At 45.8% G+C, this 25,660-nt stretch overlaps 1 protein-coding gene across 2 annotated transcripts in view; it reads right to left on the reverse strand.

Moving 5' to 3' along the window:
* ITGA9 (integrin subunit alpha 9) overlaps positions 1-25,660 on the reverse strand; it is a 348,141-nt gene that overhangs the window by 135,468 nt on the left and 187,013 nt on the right. For both annotated transcript variants that reach the window (XR_004475769.2, XM_004277914.4), the window contains exon 17: positions 18,108-18,184. Coding sequence is in view for 1 of the 2 variants with exons in the window: in XM_004277914.4 (XP_004277962.1) it covers positions 18,108-18,184 (77 nt within the window). In the remaining variant the exon portion in view is untranslated. The remainder of the gene's footprint in view (positions 1-18,107; positions 18,185-25,660) is intronic.

Below are 25,660 nucleotides of genomic sequence, written 5' to 3' on the forward strand. Positions count from 1 at the left end.
TGTTGCAAATAATTTGTTAATAAATAATAAGGCACCAAAGTGAAGGTATTGCAAAACGTAGTAGGCTATGTATGGGTGGTTCTGCTCCTGTCCCTGGGCGTCTTATCTCTACAGCCTCCAAGGCTGCAATTCCATCTGCCAGCATCCCCATCTTTTGCCGGAGGACCTTTTGCTACAGGCCAGCTAAATGCCTAAGAATTAAGCCCCTGACATTCCCTGTAGCAGCCCTCAAACAATGACTGATGAGAATTGGTGTATAATTACCCCAGCTCTCTCATCTACTAAGTGAGACAACATAGTATGTTCTAGACCTGTGCTGTCAGATATGGTAGCCACTGGTCACATGTGCCTTTTGAGCACTGGAAATGCGGCAGGTCTGAATTAGTGTAAAATACACACCAGATTTCGAGGACTTAGTGCAATAAAACAAAAAAGGATTTAAAAATCTCAATCAGGGCTTCCCTGGTGGCGCAGTGGTTGAGAGTCCGCCTGCCGATGCAGGGGACACGGGTTCGTGCCCTGGTCCGGGAAGATCCCACATGCTGCGGAGCGGCTAGGCCCGTGAGCCACGGCCGCTGAGCCTGTGCGTCTGGAGCCTGTGCTCTGCAACGGGAGAGGCCACAACAGTGAGAAGCCCGCGTACCGCAAAAAAAAAAAAGAAAAAAACTCAATCACTGCTTTAGTATTAATTACATGTTTAAATGATTTTTGATACACTAAATAAAATTTGTCGCACCAGTTCCACTTTAATTTTTCAATGTGGCTACCAGAAAGTTTAAAAAGTTTAAAGCCTATTGGTCAGCACTGTTCTAGATTCTCAGCAAATTCTATGTATTGTACTTTTAACATATAATATGGTTGTCTGTAATTAAGTTTCAATGGCACAGATTTGCTCATGTTACTTGCAAAATAGAGGTCTAGGGAAAATAAACTGGGGTAAAAATAAAATTGAGTATTTAAAGACATAAAATTGATAATATTTAGCTCCTGAAACTCACTTGCTTATAAAATGCTGTAATGAATATTGTAAAAATTAAAAAAAAAGGTGTCCCACATATGTACTTTTCTGCCCCAGAAGATAATTTTGACTTTTACCAAAATGTGATGCCCCAAGTTGTACACTGGGCAGGGGAACTCATTGGTTACATGTGATGTGGTGCAAAAAGGAGGTAAACCACACAGATCTAGGCCATAAGGAATGTCCTGAGTTGTCGCATCTGTGCAATGAAGGAAGAATTTATGTGCCAACTCCAGTCACTGGTTGAGAGATGATGTGGGAAAGGGAGAGCATCTATTCCCAGCACCTCTGGCCTGCTACCTGACTGCTATCCGGTGGGTAGAGTAGGCAGAGAGATGCAGTTCTGGGAGCCGGACGCCAGGCCAGCACATAAGGGTAAAGGGATTTGACAGTGTTGACAGTGCCTGTGGTGGGGCCCTATGCCAGCTTTATGACCTGGTGAATAAGGCCTGTTTCTGGCAGGTCAGATCAGCTAATCCTGTTATCTCTGACCATCTGAAAGGGGCTCCAGGCCTTCGAGAAACCCCACTCCACCCCTTGTGATCCACATCCTGTTCACTTTCCTTCTCATGCCACCGTCACAAGGATCCACCTCAGGTGCCATAGTCTCCGTTTCTTCCCATGGTTCCAGGAAACATAGGTATGGGTGACTGAACACACCCCTAACCCAGGGCTGACCGCCAGTGGGTTGCACCAGGGGCACTGTTCTGGTTGTCTATGCCTGGTAACTGCTTCTAAAAGGTAGGTATGCCTGCTGTGCAGGTTGTTAACTATTTTTAATATTGTCCCTGCCCTAAACCAGTGCACCTTAAGGTAAGTCACATAGCACACCACCCTTGCTGAATCTGAGGAGTATATATTTCTGAGCTTCCCCAGTGCAATTCACTTTGGGGAGAATGACTAGGGACCAATTAGAGAAGACACAAATGGCAGCAAGCACAAATTTCTGAACCCAGTTTTGCAGGGCAGGCACTCTATAAGGGGCTGTCCTTGGCTTCGCAACCCAGGAGGGCAGCTGTCAATACCTCCAAGGCGCAAGTGTTGACACCACTTTGTCCTAGAATGTCATTACAGTGATTGGTCTTCAGCCTCTGTTCACCTCTACAGGATGAGAGTTTTTACAGTCAAGCCTACTGCTGCATCTGAGAGTTGCTTCAAAGCCCCTGAGATTCTTCATTACAGAAGCACTTGCATTCAAAGAGCCAGACTGGAGGCCTCGCCTCTGTGACACAGGCAACTCCTTAGCAATCTATACAAAACTGTATAAACCCATTCTCAAAATCCCAACATTTTTATGTCTCCAAAGGAAAAAGCTGCCAACATCAGCCTTTAGAGGTAAGAAGCCACTGGGAATGCCTTCACCATATTCTGTACACATAGAATATTATGAAGGCTAAGCCATGTCCTGGGGAGTAAATGATAAAAACATCTCCGAGTCAGACGTGGAGTGATACACACAGTTTTATAAGATCAAAGTTTAGAGACTCATGGTCTTTTAAAGCTGAAAAGGACTTCAGAATTGATTATAGAGCAATCTCCTCCCTATTTTGCAATGACATTGAGTACCAAGTGATATAAGTGACTTAGGAACTTATTGGGTAATTAGTGGTAGTACCAGTTTACCTAATGGAAGTGCCAGGATTCAAACACACTGTATCAGTCAGGGTGCAGCTAGCAAAACAGAGTCCATGCCAGGTAGTTCACTGGAAGAGATTAAAACGGGGAACTAGGAACAAAGGTGCCAGAAAAGCCAAAAGAGAAAACAAGGGGAGATGAGGAAAACCAGAGATTAGAAGTAACTATTATCCATGAAGCTGGAGGGACTGAGGGAGGAGGTTGTGACCAGAGCTGGGACTGCCAAGAAGAGGCTGAGACCACAGAGGGGATGTAGCTATTACCAGAGATGCTGCATGAAGTGGGTGAGGTTGGGAGAAATACCTTGACCCTTCTTCTCCCTCCCTTCAGCCTCTCAACGGTGCTCTCATTGGCCAAACTTAACAGGAAGTCTGTTGGCAAAGGAGCCTGGGAAATGTAGTTTTTCAGAGTCAGGCTCCTATGAACAGAGCAAAGAAAGGTGGGGAACAGATAAATGCGCTATGTTTTTAGATTCTTAGTCCCTTACTCTCAGCTTGCAATAAGTTAGGGAAGCCATCCTTTCCCCAATTTTCACGCGATGGAACTCTGGACAAGGAAACCTTGAGTTCCAGCAAGGGACTACAAAGGATTCAGTCCCCACGGAATGTTCCAGTGTAAGCTCCAAAGTTCCTCCTTCCTACAGGGATGGGAATTGTTTTTGTATTGCTGGCTCATTTTAGTTAGTTTTACTTTGTTAGTTAGTTACTTTAATAGTTTTACTGCCTATTCTTATAGAACTCACTGAAACATCAAAGTATATAGAATCCAAATACCAATTTTCACTGCCATGAAAAGTCATTAAAGTTTCCTGATTTTGAAGGTTCTAGCTATTATGGCAAACATTTAGGAATTTATTTTATTAACTAAGACCACCAAAAAAGATATCACTTCTTTTTTTTTGGTAAAAACATATTTTTTGGTCAAAAGAATCACGAAGAAATGCCCAAAAAAGATATTGTACCTAAAATGTACACTTTTAAGAAATCAAATCTAATCTTGTTTTATATTTTAATATACTCTAGAATGGTAGGAGCTGTTACTTTTGCCCAACTATTCATCTTGTCCTGTGGTTATCGTACAGCTGGCCCCACAAAGCCCAGGCCAGGGGAAACTTCCTGTGGTTTACAGCCTCACCCCACAATCATCTGATCTAACCCATTTGATGATCCTCATACCGACCAGCTCAGGATCCCCTTATTTTATAACCTGCAACCTATTCTGCTTTGTTCAAAACTCAGTGCCACGTCAGGGACCCACCTGCTTCTCAGGTGTGCCCAACGCACATAGCTCTGTCAGCACTCAGCTTCTCCTCCTGACTTTGGTTTCCCTGGATACACACCCCAGTCACCTGGCTGGGCTGCAGCTGAATCCCTGGGTCACTTACACAGGTTGTCCCAGACTCCCACCACCATCTATCTGGGCATTTGTCTACTTTCAAATACACTTAAAAAAAATCTAAACAGCAACAATCTACATTAATTAATTTCTGCTTTTGTTTTAAATCTATAATTTTAAGGAGCTTTAGTATTCATATTGTTTATATCCTCAAAAACTGCATAAACCAATAATACTCTGTTAAACAGAATATGCTATCTGTACGGGTGTAGGTTTCAACCTCCTCCAACAGTGGGCTATTATACATAGAGTTTGAGATGTGCTTCACATCTTGCCATGCTTTATAAATCCCTTCTAATCATGCAAAACAGACCCACATGGCTATTAACTCCAGACAGAGATCACGGGACACCTCTGTAAGGCATGTCAACTAAAGTTTACAGAGGGTCAGGGAAATGATTCCTGGGAGTGAATTTCTGCTTTGAAAACCACTTATGTGAAATCAGAAATACCTCTATCTCCCTCATACGTAGCCCCTTTGGATGGTTTTATGCTCATAAAGTAAGAGAAAAGTATTTACTAAGGTGATCTGAACTAAAATAGTGGTTTCCTTAGTAACATTCAGATCGTTCATGTAAATATGTGTTACTTAAAAAAAAAAAATGTCTATATATCCTCACTGATTTTGCTAGCATCAATGTGGCCCCAGCTCTGGCTCATTTAATAACTCATTTAGTTATAGAATCAGTATTTGCTTCAAAGGCTATCTTCTTTCTAACAAGGCAGACATGAGAAGCCCGAGGGCCCTCCCTGCCCCTCCAAGAAGCTTAGGCTCCCTCCTCCTGCCCCATCTGCTTAACTGTGAAAAGAACTGCTGGTTTCCAGCGAACAGAGGAATTCAAATCCTCATCAGCCTCGACTTGAGGAGTAGTTTCCGGAATCACTAAATCTTACAACATCTGGAACAAATCAGGTTCACCAACTATAACAACTGGATTAAAGACAAAGAGTACTTTGGGGGGCAGAGGAATTCCCCAAATTTGCGGGCTGCCCAGAGGTCTGATGCCATGACGGGGATGGTGTGCAGCAATGGATGACCTGACCAGCAGCGGCCCAGTGCCACCCTGCACCACACACACCGCCCGTTAAACTCAGCCAACATGCATTTAAAATGCAAGAAGTGAACCTGCACTTCATGACGCAGGCCAGACAACTCAAGAGAGCCCAAGTCGGCAGGGCCACTGTGGTCCCTCCACAAATAACTCTGTCATGGCCATCATTTTTCCCTGTTTCTAGCTCAAGAACCAAATGGGGAATGTAAATGGTCACAGACAATAAAGTGTATTGAAATTACAAGCCTCCCTGATTTGGAAACTTCTTCCTGTGAGGTGAGCAGTCATAGGGGCCAGAGGAAAGTGGCTCTTCCCACCTGGGTCCCCAAAGGTAGAAACAAGAATAGACACTCCAGATGCAGCACTTCAAACAACCACATATGTGCCCATCTGTGCACAAAGTGGCTACCACATTCACCACGATACCCAGTTTCTCTGCTTTGGGCCTGAAGCGTTGGTTTTCTTGAGCTCATCAAAGCTGTGATAGACAGTTACCCGTGTCTTTAACAAACCCAAACAAGGAATGAATGTTTACTTCATCACCAGTGTATCATAGATGCTGGGAGCTACAGGGTCCGGGAACTACTTCCTCCAGCGGCTTCTAGGTTTGACCCCACGTTAAAAAAAGAGAAAAATGTGTAATAATATGACACAGGCCTTATAATAAAGTCTCAGTTCTGGATATTATAATAAAAATCTTTTGTCTATTCCGGTAAGCAGAGCAAAAGGTTTGTTTCTCCAACATGTATCTTTTCCCCAAATCAGGGAAAACTTCTAGAACAGGGGTTTTTAACCTGTTTTTGTCACCAGATACTCTTGGAAGTCTAGTGAAGTGAATGGACCCCTTTTCAAAATGTTTTTAAATGCATAAAATGAAAAATAGAGTTATAAAAAACCCAGCTATACAGTGATAATTATGTTTAAAAATATGTGGTTTATGAATATGGGTTTTTAAAATAACATTGAATAATAAGGTTTGGCGGTAGATCACATAGCTACCATAACTTTGAAGTAGAGATGAATGTGAATGATATTTTGAAATATGTGCAACATTGTAACTTGATGTGAAAATATCAGTGATTTCTATGTGTGACAGTCACAGGTCCTGCTAATGTTACTCTGTTTCGTCGTCTACATTGACAATTGACTACGATGCTAAATTTTACTTTGAAGTTAGTGAAAATAAAGCTGTGATTGTTTTCCTATCTAAATTCACAGACCCCATGAATTCAAAGTGCAGACCACCAAGAGGATATGAACCCATATCCTCAGGTTAGGAACCTGTGTCCTATGGCAAGTGAGAGGGAGGGACTAACTCAGTGCTGATGAGTCACCAATGATGATGAGAGGCCAGGTAAAGGGAGGGATGGACAGCATGCTTAGCCTCCGACATCAGGAGGAAAAGGAAGACGTGCATTTCTGAAAGGTGTAGAATAAGAGATTTGTAACTGCTGTTGGTTTCCTTCATCTCAATCCTACTCTTCCAGGTCTAACCATGAGCCATCTTTAAAATCGACGAACCTGGGGAAGCTGGACAGAGAGGTGCGTAAATGAGAATTTTCTCCTTCTTGGCTCAGGAGGTTAAATGAATCGTGTTCTTCCACACAAAGAACAATTTTCTTCCAGAAAAAAAATATGAAAACTTGGGATTTCCCTGGTGGTGCAGTGGTTAAGAATCTGCCTGCCAATGCAGGGGACGCGGGTTCGATCCCTGGTCTGGGAAGATCCCACATGCCGTGGAGCAACTAAGCTCCTGTGCCACAACCACTGAGCCTGTGCTCTAGAGCCTGTGAGCCACAACTACTGAGCGCGTGTGCCACAACTACTGAAGCCCACATGCCTAGAGCCCGTGCTCAACAAAAGAAGCCACCGCAATGAGAAGCCTGCACACTGCAACAAGAAGAGTAGCCCCCGCTCGCCTCAACTAGAGAAAGCCCACGTGCAGCAATGAAGACCCAACGCAGCCATAAATAAATAAATTTTAAAATATATGAAAACTTAAAAAATGTGTCTTTTTTTTCCCTTGAAGAAACACAATTGTGGACTGAAACAATGGCATTCACCTCCTGTTCAAATCTCATTATCACAGTAAACATTCTCAAAAAAGAGCCAGCGCTCCTGGCCAGGAAGGCTGCTCACTTCACCTGAGCAGCACGTGACTTTTATGCCCTGAGGACTGTATCTGCTCTGGCTCCCACAGGGAGGACATTTTGCAATGAAAGCTGTATCTCACAGGGGGCCCCTCTCCTTTTATCCCTGCGTCTGGATAGTCCTCTTTAAAAACAAAGTCCTGGGGGAAGAAGCAACCAGAAGTATTCCTAAAAGACACAAAGTCCCACTCACCCCCTGAAGGGACCTCCTACTCATCACTCCACAGTCCTGGTTTTTAAAAATCCAAAAACCCTCCAATTCCAAGAGGGCAGATAAAAGCCCACTGGCAACTGTTTTCCCCCACTCATATCTGATAAATACGTTGAATTTGGTTTCCTTTTGAAACTCACGGTTCTGAAAAAGATTCAGACTTCCTGGCCAGGAGATCTGAGAAGGAACAGATTGTGAGGTGTGAGCTCTCCAGCATCTCAGGTGGGGTTCCCTGGCAGCAAGGAAGGATTCGGGTGGTTGTGAGGGATGCCACGGGAAGCAGGACTGGAGTGGGGAAGAGTCTATGCAAGTAAGACCAAGGTGGTCTTGGGTACAGTCTAGCCTTGGCCTGATTCACAGGGGGCTCTGGAGCACAAAACATAGCATAGAGTTACTGGCACTTGAGGCAAGAGGCTGGCTTTTTGTACCTTAAATCAGCAGTCATTGGAGAGGGCTGCCCAGGATGGGTGTAACCTCTCAGGCAAGGCGACTTCCATGAGGCAAGGGCCCTTCTCAAGATAAGAGGAAGGGCAGCTGTGAGCCTTGGCAGGGGACACTTAATGGCAGCTGGGAACGGGGCACCTGTACCATAAAATGATCTGGGCGCGGCACCAACAGCCTCCACCCAGCCTCATCATTTTTGGATCAAGATCACCTGGAATGGAGTCAGGGAGGAAGCCTCATAAAATCTAGAAGTTCTTTACCTAGTACCTTCCCTCTCATGGCAATTGCAATGAGGTGATTTTTGGGCAGCTCATGTTCTACCTAAGCCTGTCACCTTGGCCCTGGGAGGAGGGGCAGTGACCTCTGGGGAGAAAGCCAAAGTGGTCTTTGGTTTTCCACCTACCAAGAGAAGCAGGGCCACTTTCTGATTTGCCTGAGGTTATATCAGGTGTCTGTAAACAAATTTGGGAGAGATGCTAATAAGAGGGCATGTCCAAGAAAAATATGTTTGGGGGAAGATTTACTTCAGAAAACAAAACAACTGTGCATCTTTGGAATTTGGCTTTTCTTCCAGTAAGTCTGCCCCAGGATGGGTGCGTCTAGCATTTGTGGCAAGAGACCAACACCACAGTCACACAGAATAAACTGCAAAAATCTTAGCAAAAAAAACAAACCAAAACAAAAAAACCCCAACAGCATGTGGCTCCGTTTGCTCTTGATCTGAGAGAAGTGAAGGATCCATTTGCTACATTCTTTTGGTAAATCCTTTTCTTAGGTTGAATGTCCAGTGAGAAGGAAAACGATAGCCATATCATTTTGGCCCTGCTGGAAAGATGCTTACGCATAAAACCTCTGATGGTTGGATCTATTTGGAAGCCAAGGAAAATATTAGCAAATACTATTTTCTTAGGTACACCTGTGAGGTAGATCCAGCCTTCCTGGGTGGCTGGGGAGGGAGCTGTGAGCATGGTCCCAGCCTCTTCTATGGTTGCCATGGTTACCCCTCAGCTCTGTCTTCAAGGCTCCTCTACAGATTCCCCATCCTCTTACCATCCAGATGGAAAATCTTGGTTAGTGTCTGCTCAGCAGGGGGAGGGCTGTCCCTGATACCCAATATTCATTGGGATGGATCTCTGCTGCTCATGTGTGGTAGGGCCTCACACCAAGGCTGGTCCACCCTTTAGAAAACTACAAATCAGATCCTCCTAGAGATAGGAAGGTATTCCCCAAAGTCATTCCAACTAGTTAGCAGCGCGTCAGAGTGGGAGAAAGAAACAGGCTATTTAAAGACAGAGGCCACAGGTCTAATGGCTAGAACACTGGACTTGGCCTCAGGAACCTCCCAGCAGGTTTTCTTTCCTGCCACTGCTACTGAGCTTTCTTTCTGACCTCAGAAAAGTGACTCAAATCCCTGCCTATCAGCTTCTTGTTCTGCATCTGAAATGCTATGCTATCCATGAGAACCACCAACCATGAAGAAGCTTCGAGCTGGGCTTCTTTCCACCCCGCCTGAGTTACTGTGTAGGACAGTGGAGTCGCTGTCTGTGCTCCTCCTGGGGCTGGGCTGGAGCCAGGGCTGCAAAGCAGCACAGCTGCTTGGCCCAGCTCCACCCAGGTCCCTCCTGGGATGATGGAGCGGGCAGAGGCCTGATCCTCTCTGCCTGAGATGTGCCGTGGACACTTCCCTCACCTGCCATTGCTGCTATCCTCAGGAAAACAGGAACAAAGCTCCCAGCCCTGTACCTGGCTCATGGGTTTTTACTACAGCCAAATGCCCTTCAGCAGGTGGGTGATACACAGTGCCGCTCGGGAGAGAAGGGGAAACAGAGTAAGTTGCAGACACATGCAAGAGGAAATCAAGTTACCACAGTAATGGAGAATGTTAGGGGTTTGGAAATGCGGAAAGAAAGCATTCCCCACAAGTTAGTGGAAAGAAGCCTGGGTGTCAAAAGGTAGTATGACACTTCTGCTGGAAATTCCAGAATGAATGCATCAACTGAGATTCTTTGAGAAAGTGGGTGTAGAAGACGTCGTCCACGCCCTTGCCACCCGCCTCAGACTGTTTCAAATGATCTTGCTGACTTCCAGCTGCCAGTGTCTGAATCTCTGTAGCTGAGGACCTTTCTTCAGAACCAGACCCGGCTGCTGTCTGTCACAGGCTGGAAGGGCACACCCAAACCCAGAGTAGTGCTCAACCAATGACTCTCCATAGCTGGTGTACAAGCACCGCAGCCCCTTCACCCCTCAGAGGCAATAATTTTAAGCTGTGTGCTTCCCACCATTCCCTAGTGTTTCCCTGCAGGATGAAGATCCAGAATCCCCTGCAGCAGCGGGGTATGATGGGCTGATTGGTAGCCTTTCTCTATTCACATCCTTTGTCTTATGACACATAGCTCCTCCCAGCGGTAAGCACAGTTTATTTCCCCATCCCTTGAATCTGGCTGGCCCTGTGACTTTGCTTTGGCTAACAGAATGTGGCAAAAAGTGAAAACAGACCAGTTCTATAACAGGTCTCATGAGGCCTTGTGCACTGTGTTCTAGATTTTGGACCCCCAAACAGAGACACCTAGCCAACGTGAAGTTGGCTGCAGGTCCATGAAGGAGCCCAGGAGACCAGAAGACCCAAACAGATGAGCCACAGAATCTGGAGCTGAATAAATGGTGGGTTTTCTGAGGCATGAAGTTTGGGGTGATTTGTTACATAGCAATAACTAACTGATACACAGGTGTATGGTGCACCCTATTGGCAGGCTTCCCTGTAAACTTCTTTACTCCTCTACCTTTGTTCCCTGCACTCTCAAATTTACTCTCAAATCCTTGTCTCAAGGTATGCTTTGGAGAGGACTCAAACTCAGACAGGGGGGGCCTCTTCCCTTGTGCTTCCGGGGAACTCCCTCATGTTCCCATGATTATAGTGACCACAGTGAATTATAATTACTGTTTTCATGTGTGTTTCCCCTTCTAGACCAAGAGCATCGTGTGCAGTAGTTTGTCCCTATTTGTTTTCACCAAGCCTAGTACATCCATGGCAACTGCTCCATCGATATTTGCCATATAAATGAATACACCAGCAGTGTATCACTTCTTGTCAGTTGAGTAGAAGTATTCTGGAAAAGTAGTGCACTCTTCAATACCTCTTCCAGTGTGTGAATGGCTCTTTGATTGCCTTACTCTGTTGGTCACCTTCCCAGGGGGTTACATCTCGCCCTCCGCCTAGGTAACTCCAACAGAAGGACCACGCACACACCCATTCATCCTTGATGTGGTCCTGAAATGTGAGGGAGACACCTACTGCCTCCCTAGGGAACCCCCATCAGAGCAAGGGAGAGAGGAGAGTGAGGATGAGGAATCCTACTCTCATTCAAAAGGTTCTATTCATTGGAGCATTTCACCTTTCTTTCAAGAACATACCTTTGAAAAAAACCATTCCTATTTCCAGAGATTCCAGAAACAGCCACTACAAAAGCCAGCTGCTCCCGATCAACAAACTTCTGCACTTTTTTGTCCCAGATTTTAGAAAGACAGTGGAGGAAAAAAAATAAATAATGAATCACATGGCTAATATTCTGGTAAGGGCAAAAGTTTTCCAAGATTCTGATCAGCTCCCACTCATCTTCCTTCATAAAATAATAATAATAATAGTGATGATATTACATTTGAGGAAACTGCTGACATAGCAGCCACAAGCTCATGGTCAAATCTGAGGCCCTCCAAGGAGAAAAAAATCCAGCCTACATGTATTAAGAATACCCTGACTTGATGCTTGGACCACCATTTTGGCCCAGCAGGACTGGTGTCTGTGGTCTCCAGTGAGAAAAGCTTTTGAACAGCACCTCACATGTCAGACAGCACAGGGGAAGCATGACTGGGGATGGATGGGAGGCATCTTTGAGGATGGATTTTTTTCTACCCATCCACCTCCTTTCTGTGGGGCTTTTCACACAGAGGAGGACTTTTCCCCCAGCTCCCCAGCCTTGGTCCTTCTGGTCCAGAGCCAGCCTCAGCAACTGAAGCCAGTGTACTGGAAGAGAGCAGGATGCAGAACTGGACACTCCCAGCTTTAATCCCCACCCCCAGCCCTGACCACCATGAGCCCTTGAGCAAGTCACCTGTCTCCCTAAGCCTCTGCGTCCTCCACACTATAAAGAGTGTAATAATACTTACTTCTTAGTGTCACTGACCAGATTAAATGAAATAATACTAGCTCTCATCTACTGAGTGCTTACTATAAGCCAAGCTTTTGGAAGCACTTAAACATGTTTTAATTCGTTAAGTGCTCAAAACAACTTTAATAATGTGTTGCTATTATTTCTCCCATTTTACAGAAGAGGAAACAGAGGCACAGAGGTGTGAAGCAACTTGCCCGAGGCTGTGCAGTTGTGCAAACACTACAGTGGACTCTAGCACCTATAGTCCTAGTATAGGGTACCTAGTACATGATGGAAACTCAATGAACAGGGGTCTCTTCCCCTTCATAAAAGAAGACAACTTTACTTCTACCCTATGCTATGCAGTTGATGATTTTGGTCACTGTACCATTTTTAGGAAGGTGAACAATTTGTTTCAAACTCTAAATGGCACTCTGGGTATAGTGATCCTCCTCTTGAAGGCTGGTTTTTCATGGATGGAGCCACCCATCTCCCAGCCAAGTGTTTTAGGAAATGCACTTGATCCCCCACCCACACCACAAAAATAGCCTTACTAAGGCTACAACCAGAAGACCATTATATGTGGCCACTAGATGGTTCTTCCAACTTCATATATATTCTTACTGTGCCTTTTTACCTCCCTTAAGTGTTCTTTCATTATTGGAGTTGGCTAGCCAGAAGGCACTGAAATTTCCACTGGTCTCCTGTAGGATGCATCAAAGAAAAAATTTTTTTAACTTAACTGCCATAGTGTTTATTTCTCTTTTCTTTATCTTAATCACATGTGATATATTCTTAGGTACTGTGAGTAGTCAGACAGATGAAACAAAACATAGTCGCATCATTTTACAAATGGAATTTTCAGTCCTGTTTAAAGAAACTAAACAGCTTCATCCCTATTCCTGGACATTTTGGAAATGGTGTGTTTTGGAACGAGGCTCAAGACCATTAAAGACTGTAGACTTTTAATTGCAGAGTTGGTTGTTTTAAGAGACAACAGGCCTGCCAGAATTCATGCTCTCTGGAGAGAAAAATAAAAACATCTGTGAGTCCCAGTCACAGACAGCATTTCCTGGCTTGATCCCTGGCCACTTGAGGTGACCCAATCACTCCCAGATATCTTTCTCTCTGTTTTCTCAAGACAAAGAATCCTCAGTCTATGGGTACTTTGGCTGCTTCCCACCACAACACCTTGTACTGTGCTGTCTACCCTGTTGTTGGAGGGACTTTTCTCTGTTACCCCTTGGCTTCAACCTTATAGTACAGTGGATGACAGCCAACAGGAGAGCTAGGCTCTAAACACAGCACGAAAGGCAAAAATTCTGTCCAAATTGTCCTTTTGAAGCCCTTGGGGAGGCACCACGGTGGAGATCAACACAATCTCTCTCATAAGCCCAACCCTACCCAAGGTGCTCCTGCACTGAGACCAACGGCGGCCACTCCATGGACCTGAGCCAGGGATGCAGGAACTGAGATGCTAGAGAGAGTAACTGACTCAAAACTCAAGCTGGACCGTACTTTTACTCAGTGGAATACAGAACCCAATGACCCACACCATCTAAATCTCAATCCCCACCCCCACTCCTCTCTCCCTACCCCTTCAGTGTGCCTACCTGCAATTTTATTAGGTAAAATCCATTCATGCTACAATCCTGCTATACCTCCACTGGCTTCAGGATGAAACCCAAACTCATAGGTGTGTCACAATATAGTGTTTCTCTCTCTCTCTCTCTCTCTCTCTCTCTCTCTCTCTCTCTCATCTCTTACTGTGTTCTCCTGGCCTGTGTTCAGTATTTTGGCCATAAACATCTTTGCCACAAGCATTTTTGCAGCAAATATTTTTGCCACATAACTAATTGACTATAAGGCAATTTTGCCATAAAAGATAAAAGAACTGGTTGATTTATACTACATAAATCTAGGCACTCATAACACTCTACACGGTGACAAGGAGACAGGCAGTCTTAAAGCACTGGATGATAACAGCTACATGTGTCAACTTGATTGTAAACATGGTGATAAAACTTACTGGAAGTATGAAATAAGAGAGGGTAAAGCCAGATTGCATACTTTACTAGAAAATAATAACATAGCAGTTTGCAAATCCTTCAGATATTTGAAGGTGGAGAGTTGAACACACATTTCCCATGAACTTTGGAACATCTATCAATGAACATGTGACAAGATGCCAGGAACACACAACAGTGTAGAGGCTTTCACAACACAAAGCTCAGTTACAAATGTGCATCTCAGTATTTGGAAACTGATCCCTCTCTTAATGGAGGAAGAAATCTTAGCAAAAAAGAAAAAGTGCGATGCTGAACGGGAAAACAAATCACATTTTAAATGTATTCAAATATTTTGCATTTTGCAATAAAGTCTTTTAATCTTCGTTATTCATTTTTCATGTTCCATTATGTCCTGTTTAATGATGCTCTTTTATTTTTTATCTTTTACAGGAGAATTGCCTTATAGCCAATTAGTTACATGGTGAAAATGCCTGCAGCAAAAAGTCTTGTGGCAAAGATGTTTACAGCAGAGAAGCTCATGGCAAAAATACCTCCGGACCGACTCCTTCACTCCAGATGCCTGCAGATCTGCATGGGTATCCTGCCCTCCACGCCTCTGTGCCTCTGCTCACATTTTCCCTCTGCCCCGAATGTCTGGATGCATTGCCTTTAATTCCTCCTCTTGGAAGCTGTTCCAGGGCCCCATGATGACCCATCTACCTCTCTTCCAGCACTGACCAGGCACTGACAGCACCCAGCTGTCCTCTCCCACCACACCAGGCATCCTGGGAGAGCGGGGCCCACACTTCTTCCCTGACTTGAACAATAAAGAAATGTACATCCCATCCCTGGCAGTAAGGAATCAAGAAAGTTACACAATAACCAAAACAGCTCACTCCTGGTTCAAGCTACCAAGCCTTCCTTTGTCAACCAAATTCAGATCTTGGCTTCCATGAGCAGTTTACTGACTGTGCCTTCTCTCTCTGTGTGCCTGGCTCTGTGCAAAGATCTGGGGAAATTCAAAGTAATGTAAACCCTGGGCTTGGTTTTGTATCTCTACTTAGCCAATTACCAGTTAATGTTTCTCTGATGGCTCCCTTGGGGACATTTATGGGCCCAAGAGTATAATGGTTTGTTTAATGGTGGATTCAGCCAAAAGGCTATTTTGAGAGACCAAGGGGCCTCCTGGGAAATAACTCATCCTAGGGAGATGCTCAGAGCTTTGGTCCAAGGACATTACTTCGGAGATTTGGAAAATCTCCTCCCGCAATCTCTAGGTCTCATGTCTGAGTTGTAGGAAGATGGAATTGCAAGAAAGGCTGAAATAGTCCTGAAAATTATAAGGCACCAGGAAAGCGACACAGAGACCCTGTTCTTTATGTGGTATAATAGATTGCATTATGGTTCCAATTTTCACCCCTCCCTAAATTTGCCTCCTTTGCTGTATGACTGCAGTTCTCCTCGCTAAAAGGGCACAGAACAATAGTTCCCAGTCCCTTGACTTTGAGACTGGTTATATGACTTGCTGTGACCAGTGGAATAAAGCTGAAGTAAGAATGCACCAGCTCTGAACCTAGGCCTTGAGAGTTATCGCGTGTTTCTGCTTGCCCTCTTGCACCGGTGCCATGCTATGAGAAGAATACACCTAGGCTAGGACACTGGTTCCAGCAGGACTGTGAAAGACACATGAAGCAGAGCTGAACTGGGTCACCTGAGCCTAGTTGAGAACCACCTACCCTCTGTTGAACCCCAGATGCATAAGCAAGTCAACCAAGATCCAGTTGAATCCAGCCTGGACCAGCCAACTCTCAGCGGACCTGCAGTTCCCGGAGAATAAACGATTGCTGGTTTAAGCCACTGAGTTTTGGCTAGTTTGTTATACAGCATTTTCTTGTGGTTCTAGCTAGCTGATACATACCGGAGTCTGGGGCCTGGCCACCACACCAGTTGTTCCCATATTATTGATTACTGGGCCCAGAGAACAGACCTGGCTCCGACCAACAGTCCTGAAAGGCCAGGGTAAGGCAGTGGAGGCAGCTTTAGGGAAAAGATGCCTTACTGACCATGAGCCTCGGGTTTTATATTTTAACATATGAAGAGCACAATGCAATACAGATGGATTTGACCGTCCACTAATGGGCAGCAAGAACATTAGGACTCTTCTAATATTTAACCTTAGAGCAAGTGAACATTTTCCCAACACATGAAGTTTTCTACAATCCAAAATACAGTCTGCCTCAAGATAAAACAAATCCACATATTTTTGTTTCATGTTACTTTTCCCCTAAAACACTTTTTGGAAGACCTTTCTAAAACTAAAAGTCATGATCTGATAACTTATGAACCTTCTTTAGAATTGGTTTCTCTCATAATCCCAGGAGGACCTTCTGACTAATGTTAAAACAATTCCAATACCCACTTATCAGTTTGAAATACTTTTCTAAGCTTGGCACAACATGTGCTACTTTAATCTACTACACTAAGTCCTAAGTAAAAGTAATGCTAATTAATATTTAAGAGGTTTGGAAGAGTATCTGTGTGTATGCGGAGGGGCAGATTGGGGGCAGTTACGTCACCTTTCCCCCGATAAATGTAAACAAAAGAAAAAGAATCTTATGGGATATGGGGATATATGTATACATATAGCTGATTCACTTTGTTATACAGCAGAAACTAACACACCATTGTAAAGCAATTATACTCCAATACAGATATTAAAGAAAAAAGAATTCTTACTATTACTTTCCTTTGATGAATAACAGGTTATTTATCAACAGAAGTAAAGACGTCCTAGTGTAGTTACTGGTTCGTGATGGGATATTTCTTTCATTCCACCCAAACTTAACTCTCACAGTTAAGACACACAATATGGCATTTTAGAGGATACCTATCAACACTGATGACTGTTTTTGAGAAATGGTAATAAATAGCATGGAGGCTAAAACAATCTCTCAGAAGGAATTGTCTCGAAAGGAACCCATTCCCTGAAACGTGGTTAAATGACTCAGGACCAGCACCTTCAAGAAGTCTGAAATAAAAGGTTGGCAGAGAGAAAAACAGAAGGCCTTTACGGAAGGTTCACCTTTAGCTGAGGGTTCACGTTCTGTAGGAGGAAGCCCTGCTCCAGGAGACTGGCTGTCTGTTCCCTGGATCAGGACAGCCGCCCCTCTCCTCCACCTGCTCCTGCCACAGAACCATTACTTGTTGTTAAAGCACAACACTTTAAGTGTGGGGAAAAAAATAAAAAGAACCTTTATAGTAGTTCCCGTATTCCTTTATATAATAATAAACTGAATCATAGGGGTTGTTCCAAACAGTTTAATATTGGCAATTACACATGGCTCAACTTAATACAATGAGTAAACCTAAAATACACCCCTCAGGACTACCCTGGTGGCTCAATGGTTAAGAATCCTCCTGCCAATGCAGGGGACACGGGTTTGAGCCCTGGTCCGGGAAGATCCCACGTGCCATGGAGCAACTAAGCCCGTGAGCCACAACTACTGAGCCTGCGCTCTAGGGCCCGTGAGCCACAGCTACTGAGCCCATGTGCCACAACTACTGAAGCCCACGTGCCTAGAGCCCATGCTCGGCAACAAGAGAAGCCACCGCAATGAGAAGCCCACGCACCACAAGGAAGAGTAGCCCCCGCTCGCCACAACTAGAGAAAGCCCGCACACAGCAACGAAGACCCAACGCAGCCGAAAATAAAATAAAATAAATAAATTTTAAAAAACATTACATTAAAAATAAAATACACCCCCCAACACATACACATCACCAATACTCAGGGAAATTAGAAATACAAAACTCTAATTGTGAGATATGTGAGACTACAAACAAAACAAAAACCAAACTATCCCCCCAAATAATACTTGTTGTTAAAATTACAGTATAATATACACTTTCTTAAACTGCAACTTTTCATTTTAAACCCACCTCTATTTACCCTCTTCGGTGGGGAAATCTGCACATGCAGACTTTGGGCCTGAAGTCAGGACAAACAGCTTCCCAGAACAAAGTCAAGAAGGGGGCACTGACTCACCTGGAGAGTAACAGGTGACCCTGAAGCTGCAGGTCGGCGGCACAGTCCTCAGATCGGCAATTCCTTTCAAACACGGTCTGTGAGGGAGACACAAGAGGAAAAGCAAAACAGGGTTAGTGGTAAACGAGTAAATAACAGCTAACCACTTCCTTCCAAATCAGTGGGAATTCTTCCCGTGTGCTTGAGGCACAGCGAGGCCAAACAATACCAAAAAGTCGGAGTTTGGAGCAGACAAAGGTTTACTGCAGGGCCCTGCAAGGAGTCAGCGTCTCATGCCTTAAAAACCCTAAACTCCCCGAAAGCTTTCAGCAAAGCCCTTTTACAGGAAAGGTGAGGGAGGGGCGGGGTTCATTGTTGGAATCTTCTTGGTGTCAGATCCTTTGTTCCTGAGGTCGGGTCACATATTCCTGTAAACGTCCACCAAACAAATGTTAGTCTCTGTTATGACAAGAAGGGGCAAGGTCCCAAGGCTCAACTTTCGCCCTCCAAGGTCCTCGTTAAGAGGCTGGCGGCGCCCTCAGGGCCAGGTCCCCAGGCGCCCAGGACCCAGCCGGCCCTCAGGCTCCTTAGGCCGCCCAACTGGGGGCCAGGTCCCGCCGACTGCGACCCAGGGTGGCTGTCGCCGCCATTAGGTCGCGGAGGTGGGCATGGGGGAGAGGTTCGCCGCTGCCTCAAGGCCGGAGCCCAGTGACAAGGGGCCCTCGGCCTGTCCCCGGGCCCCCAGCTCACCCGCCGGTGGAGGCCGAAAGGCCTGGAGGGTCCCGGGGAGAAGGCCGTGACCCATCTGTCTCCACACTCTCCGCCGCAATGACCGCTTCCCTGCTGACCCGGCGGAGTGGGACGTCTAACCACCGCGCCCCGGATCTCGCGCTGAGGGTCTTGCGGTAAAGGCCACGCAGCTGCCCCGCCCCTATTACAATTCGGGTAAGTCCCCCACCCCATGGAGCCAGGTCCCGCAGGGCGAGGGGTCCTCAGCAGTTAACAAGGAAACCCAAGTCAGGGGTGGCCTTGACCACAGAGGGCACCCCTTGTCTGATTCGTCTCTTAGGCTGCTCAAGTGCTTCTTCAAGTAGTTGTTTCAAGAAAGGTACACGGTAGGTGTTCTTCCCATCTTTGAGATGATCTTTAAATGCTCTCAGATCGGAATGAATAATAACCCATGTGAGTCAAGAACTCTTAGGTTACAGTCTGGTCATTTCCCTCTGCTGTCGTGGCGAGGCAGAAAATCCGTATTTGATGTGGGTTCTGCCTGAACGAGGGGTTCACACTATAATTTTTAATTCCAAAGGGGAAAGTCAAAGGCAATTAGGCTCTGAGGCCAAGGGCACCACAACCAACTGAAGGGATCCTGTCTCGGCAGGGCAGCCGGTAGCTATCAGGATGGAGTGTCCTTTCTCTAACCAAGGCTGGGCCTCCTGGGCCTCCAGGGCCTCCACCCAGTGCTGGGGCCTAAAGCTCACTATGCCACACCCGACATCTTTCCAGGGGGCTTGCAGCGTGTGCCTGAGCTGAGCCTACCTGTGGAGGGCAGCCAGGAATCAGGAGCAGCTCTGGGGAGGAGTTACAGTTTTCTTCTCTCTGTGGTACCCGGCGGGCTTGTCTGTCCTTTCCTCTGGTCTCAATCTCTCTGATGTCTCTAATCCGTGAACAGCAGGCTTCCTGAGTCCACACGGACAGAGACTCTTCACTAGTTAGATGCCTTTGATCACTTTGGTGGGATTTTGGAGAGAGGAGCCTGTGGCCGTTTTTCAGTTGTCATTTATTCACTATTCAACTTCTCTGTCATCACTACTCATATTTCTGGGTCCCCCTCTAACACATACAGAGAACATAGTTCCAGGTGATTCATCCTACTCCCACAAGACAAGTCCAGGCAGCTTCTCTGAGCATCCATGTGGACTCCAGCAAACGTGCTGGCCAACGAACAATCTAGACCCAACCAGGCAGAGTAACTTTGCTTATGGAAATTCATATTCCTGTGTCACATTTCCAAAAGAATAATATGTCCCAGACAACATTCCCTGCCGTGAGTGTGGGGGAAAAACTCATGAAAGTCTTGAGCAAAAAAAGGACATTCCCATGTTCTTTTAGCCAACACTGGGGGCAAAGAGAGAGCCAAATTTCCAGGAGATTTTAATAGGGGGCATTTGTGATTTATCTGCCATCTCAGTCAAGGAGAAAACAGGAATAAGTGGATGTGAGGTCTGCATGAATATCTCAGGTGGGAAAAGGCAGCTTTCCGAGGTTAGAAATGAGGAGAAACACCAAAGATGACTTTACCACCAAGCTGATGAAACTTCAGGCTGAAGGGCCTTCACTGACACGCTCCCACCGGGGCCTTGCACCTCACGTTCTATTCATGATGTTACTTGATTTTCCCCAAGAGAAGCTCTCCTCCCAAATCATATAAGCTTTAGGCTTCACTAAACCCAGCTCTGCCCCTGGTGACAGGCTTCTCTTTACAAATGTTTCTCCCATTTTACAGGCAAGAGACAGTCTGACTTCCAGCCTTTGGAGGTGGGGTGCGGTGGGGTGGGGAGCAGGTGAGAACTGACAAGGAGGAAGGGACCTACAGCCATCCCGTGGCACACAATCTGAAAAAATGAGGTGCCTGCCCTCCTCAGCTCCATCTCCCTGGCTCTCCTGTGCCAGCCACCCCTTAGCCTGGCCGTATAACTTCCCACCTCAGGGCCTCCCCACATGCTGAGTCCAAATGCCTCCACCGGGTTCACCTGGTATGTGTCCTTTCATCCTTCAATGAGCAAATCAAAACCACATCCCTGAGTCCCTGATAAGCTTGGGCTCTGTCATAAGTTCTTGTAGTTCATGTACTTTTCCTTCTACTGCTCATCTCGATTGTAACTAATTAATTTTATCATTACGTGTTTCCCGTTTGTCTCCCCTGCTAAAATGATGCTCCAGGACTGTATTAGTCTTGTTCACCCCTGTGCCTTCCCTCAGACCCCAGCATGTAGAAGCTGCCACACTGGAGGATCCCACATGCTCTGAGAGATGGGGTGACCGTTGGAACATGGGCCAATCAGAATACACTGCTCATCAACACCAAAGCTGTAGCCCCCCCAGCAAAGAACTGTTGCTCAGCTACAAGCTCTGTCCTTGGTCTGACTTTCCCTTGTACTCTGCTATTTCCTGTCCCTGAAACTAACTTCTCTAGCTGTTAAGTCCACCAGTGCTGCTGAATTTCCTTCCAACAAAGGCAAGCACTGAGTCTGCCATACACACACTCTCACACAAAAACTGGGTGTATACACACACACACACACACACACACTCACATACACATTAGTTGAGTGCTTACACTGACCAGCTAAAATTAAGCACAAACTATAGTGAGAAGATAAAGCACAAGCTTAGAAATCAGTCCAGGACTCAATTTCCACATTTACAAAATGAAAATAACAGCATTAGTGACAATCTTGTTAATCCACATTAGCATTTAGCTGGGAGTGGGAGTTTGTGGCTATTACGCTGTTCTTGTTTTAGGCATCACTGTCTACACCAGCAAATGTGAATGACAATGATGGTATGTAAGAGTGAGGTAAGAGTGAGCTCCATGAAGATTCCCTAGTGGACAGTGCAGTACAAGACCATGGAGAGAGAATCAAAATGAATCTCTCTCTGTGTAGACGACTGTACTTTCTGAAAACCAATGCACGATGTCTCCCATTGCACTCTTTACAATGTGACTCTGAGATTCCTCCCACAGAGAATGGCGTCAATACTTTACCCTTTGAATCTGGGTGGATTTGTGGCTGCAGAGAAGTGGTGCTTTGCAATTTCCAAGCCTAGTCATCAAAAGTACTAGAGGTTCCTCTGAGTTCTCTTGGGGCATTAGCTCCTGGACTATAGCTACTACCCTACAAGGAAGCCATGGAGAGGCCCACGTGGAGAGAAACTAACCGGCAGCATCAACTCGAGGCCACGGAAGTCAGCCGCCATGGAAATGGGTCCCCCAGCCCCACCAAGCTGCCATGATGTGGAGCAGAGATGAGCAGCTCTGACCAGGCCCTGCCAAATTTCAAATTCATGAACAAAATGAATGCTGTTATTTTAGGCCACTACATTTTGGGATAGTTTATTTTACAGAAATAGATTACTGGAATATTCCTCAACCTAATGGCCTCCCCTAACTTGGGTAATGGTGTGAACAAAAGTGGCTGTGCATTCCAAGCCCTGGCAAAGCCTTGGCTTAGGCAAGACCCTCCCCAGGCTGGGAATGAAGTTGTCTTATAGGTAAAATATCAAGACAGCAAGGAATCAAGAGACCTGTGTCATCCACCTTGGAGACTGAAGTTGAAACTCAGAGATCCTGCGCTTGGGACCTGGATTCGTCTCTCTGGGGCAAGTGACAGTTTTGTTTCCTGAGGAACTGAAAAACATCTCTCTGGGGCAGAAGCGGGGGCAGTCTGAAGCCTCAGAATGCTAGCTGACAGCATAGTTTCCAGGAGCAAGTAAAAAATATCTCTCCTGTACAAAGCGGAAAGAGTACAGGTTCTCCCTGAAGCCAATGGGCCAAACTACCAATTTTCCAACTTCTCCTCTGCCTGCTTCTCCACGTCTCCCTAACCCTCTGGGCAAACACAGGCCTGGCTGCCTAAATCAGGCAAATCCCAACCCAGCTTGGAAGCAGTCTCTCCCACCTCCTTCCAGCCTCGACCTCTGATTGGAAAATCCCTGTCAATTTTTTTTTTTTTTTAACCTGGAAGCAGCCATTCTGGAAAATGGAAACAGAGCTAAGAAGACATCATCTCTGAGGACGTCCCTGGTGGCACAGTGGTTAAGAATTTGCCTGCCAATGCAGGGGACACCGGTTCAAGCCCTGGTCCGGGAAGATCCCACATGCCACGGAGCAACTAAGCCCGTGCGCCACAACTACTAAAGCCTGCACGTCCTAGAGCCCGTGCTCCGCAACAAGAGAAGCCACCACAATGAGAAGCCCACGCACCGCAACGAAGAGTAGCCCCCGCTCGCTGCATCTAGAGAAAGCCCGCGCGCAGCAAAGAAGATCCAATGCAGCCAAAAATAAATAAAGAAACTAAAAAAAGAAAAAAAAAAAAGAAGACATCATCTCTGATTCCTCTCTGTCTACAGGAGATTAAACTCCTTCTCTCAGGAGACGACTGTTTCCTGCCTTGGGCTTTGCAGTCTGGACCCAGTGGCCTCCCCAGCCTCATGGACTAGATTTCCATGCTGGCTCCTTTCTCACCCTAGTCTTCATCTCAGCTTTCCCTGGAGAATACACTTTTCTTTTTGAAATCCTTTCTCCAGCTTCTCCTCCAATCCTTACTCTACTTGTTTTAGAGTAAGGTTGGCAGATTTTTCTGTAAAGGGCCAGACAGTAAATATTTTCAGCCTTGAGGGCCAGATGGTCTCAGCTACAACTGCTCAGCTCTATTGCTAGAGCAAAAGCAGACATATGTAAAGGAATGGCCATGGTTGTGTCTCAGTAAAACTTTATTTATAAAAACAGGCAGCAGGCTAGATTTGGCCAGCAGACTGTAGTTTGCCCATTCCTGTTCTAGAATATTTGGATACTTGTTTCCTCATTCCCTTTAGGCCAGGGGGGTTGGGGGGAGGGTAGAAGACAATGAATTCAGTTCAATTTAAATTTTGCTCTGAACCAGAGCACAGAGGCTGGAGTTGGCTGTGTTTTTCTCACAAAGCTGTGGCCACCAAGGCCAAAACAACCTTGGGTGCGTGTGATAGCTCAATGGCTGCCCTGGCCAAGGCTGACTTCAGAAAAGCAGTCGCCCAGGTGCTCAGGCCTTGGAGGGCCGATTTTCTCCCACCCAAATCTACAGTGGAAAAATCTGCACTGATCTAGCAGGAAGTAGGATTCTTAGTCTATTCCAGCTGTCACGTTCAGAGGAGGCTCAGTTTCTTGAAGTTGGTGATATTAGCTTTAAAAACATATAAATCATTGATGTAGGATAGACACTGTTTATAGGGTTGCCATGGCAAACCGGTCCCATGCTGACACCTGAGAAAATAGGACAATTGGATTGGGTGGGAATTAATGCTTTTCAAATCCCAGCCCAAGGCTGTTTGTAAGCTAAAATGAGCGAGACATTTCCTGATGGGCAATCTGACTTTGCAGAAGGTGTCTGCCTGGACAACAGGAGGGACATTTCTGAACTGCTGTTCCTCCCATCGTCCCACATAAGTTCCCAGAGGCCCCAGCCATAGGTAATTCATGCCTGCAGCCCCCAGCACCTAGCATAGTATTAAACATTTGTGTGTGTGTGTGTGTGTGTGTGTGTGTGTGTGTAAATGCCATGACCTGAGTGTAAGAGGTTTCTCCTTCCCGATTCCATTTTAATGCTTTTTCCAGAATGCAAAATTGTCCTTAATGTGGCACATTAAAGACCTCATTCCTGGGTGGTCCCAGGAATTTCAGCTCTATTGAGTCTTATACCCAAATGAAGGAAGAGTCTCATAGCTTGGTATTTAAAATCAGGTCACGGGCTTCCCTGCTGGCGCAGTGGTTAAGAATCCGCCTGCCAATGCAGGGGATTTGGGTTCGAGCCCTGGTCCGGGAAGATCCCACATGCCGCGGAGCAGCTAAGCCCGTGCGCCACAACTACTGAAGCCCGCATGCCTAGAGCCCATGCTCCACAACAAGAGAAGCCACCGCAATGAGAAGCCTGAGCACTGCAACAAAGAGTAGCCCCACTCACTGCAACTGGAGAAAGCCTGCACACAGCAACGAAGACCCAACGCAGACAAAAATAATAAATAAATAAATAAAATAAAATCAGGTCATGCAGACAGACTTGCTTTCTAAAGAATAGCACATCCACAAGAATAAATGAAAGACAAATACTTTGTAAAATTAAAGCTGAGAAATTCCTTCTATCTCAGGGTCTGTATAAATTGTCCTTTCAGATTTTGAAATCATGGGAGGAGTCCAGTTGGTTTCCCTTTAAACAACAAACGTGGTACTGATTTTGCTTCATGTCCCCCATGGAAAAACTGGAAGTGATAAATGCTTCTGTCTTTTGGGTATCCCTTGGTTTACTCCATGGCCCTGTGGTTTGGAGAACAGCCCCCACTGCCTGAAGGCAACATTCTGAAGATCTAGTTCAATCCCCATGAAGAAGTGAGTGGGAGGAGGAACTGCTCAGGGAGGTCCTGCCCACACGGGCCTACATCTGGCCTCTGGACCCTCCCAGTGTCCTTTCCAGGTCTGCCTGAGACTTGGTGGCTTTTTGCAGGCCATATTTCAAGTCCCTCTACAACAACCTCAGCCATCAACTCTCCTCTAGGGATCTCCTGCCTTCCAGGACCAGAATTTCCTTCTTTTTTTCTTTTTTCTTATAAATTTATTTATTTATTTTCAGCTATGTTGAGTCTTCGTTGCTGCGTGTGGGCTTTCTCTAGTTGCGTCAAGTGGGAACTACTCTTCCGTTGCGATGCACAGCCTTCTCATTGCAGTGGCTTCTTTTATTGTGGAGCACGGGCTTTAGGCGTGAGGGCTTCAGTAGTTGTGGCGCACCGGCTCAGTAGCTGTGGCTCACGGGCTCTAGAGCGCA

The sequence above is a fragment of the Orcinus orca genome, chromosome 10, assembly GCF_937001465.1.
Source record: "Orcinus orca chromosome 10, mOrcOrc1.1, whole genome shotgun sequence".
Classification (NCBI taxonomy): domain Eukaryota; kingdom Metazoa; phylum Chordata; class Mammalia; order Artiodactyla; family Delphinidae; genus Orcinus; species Orcinus orca.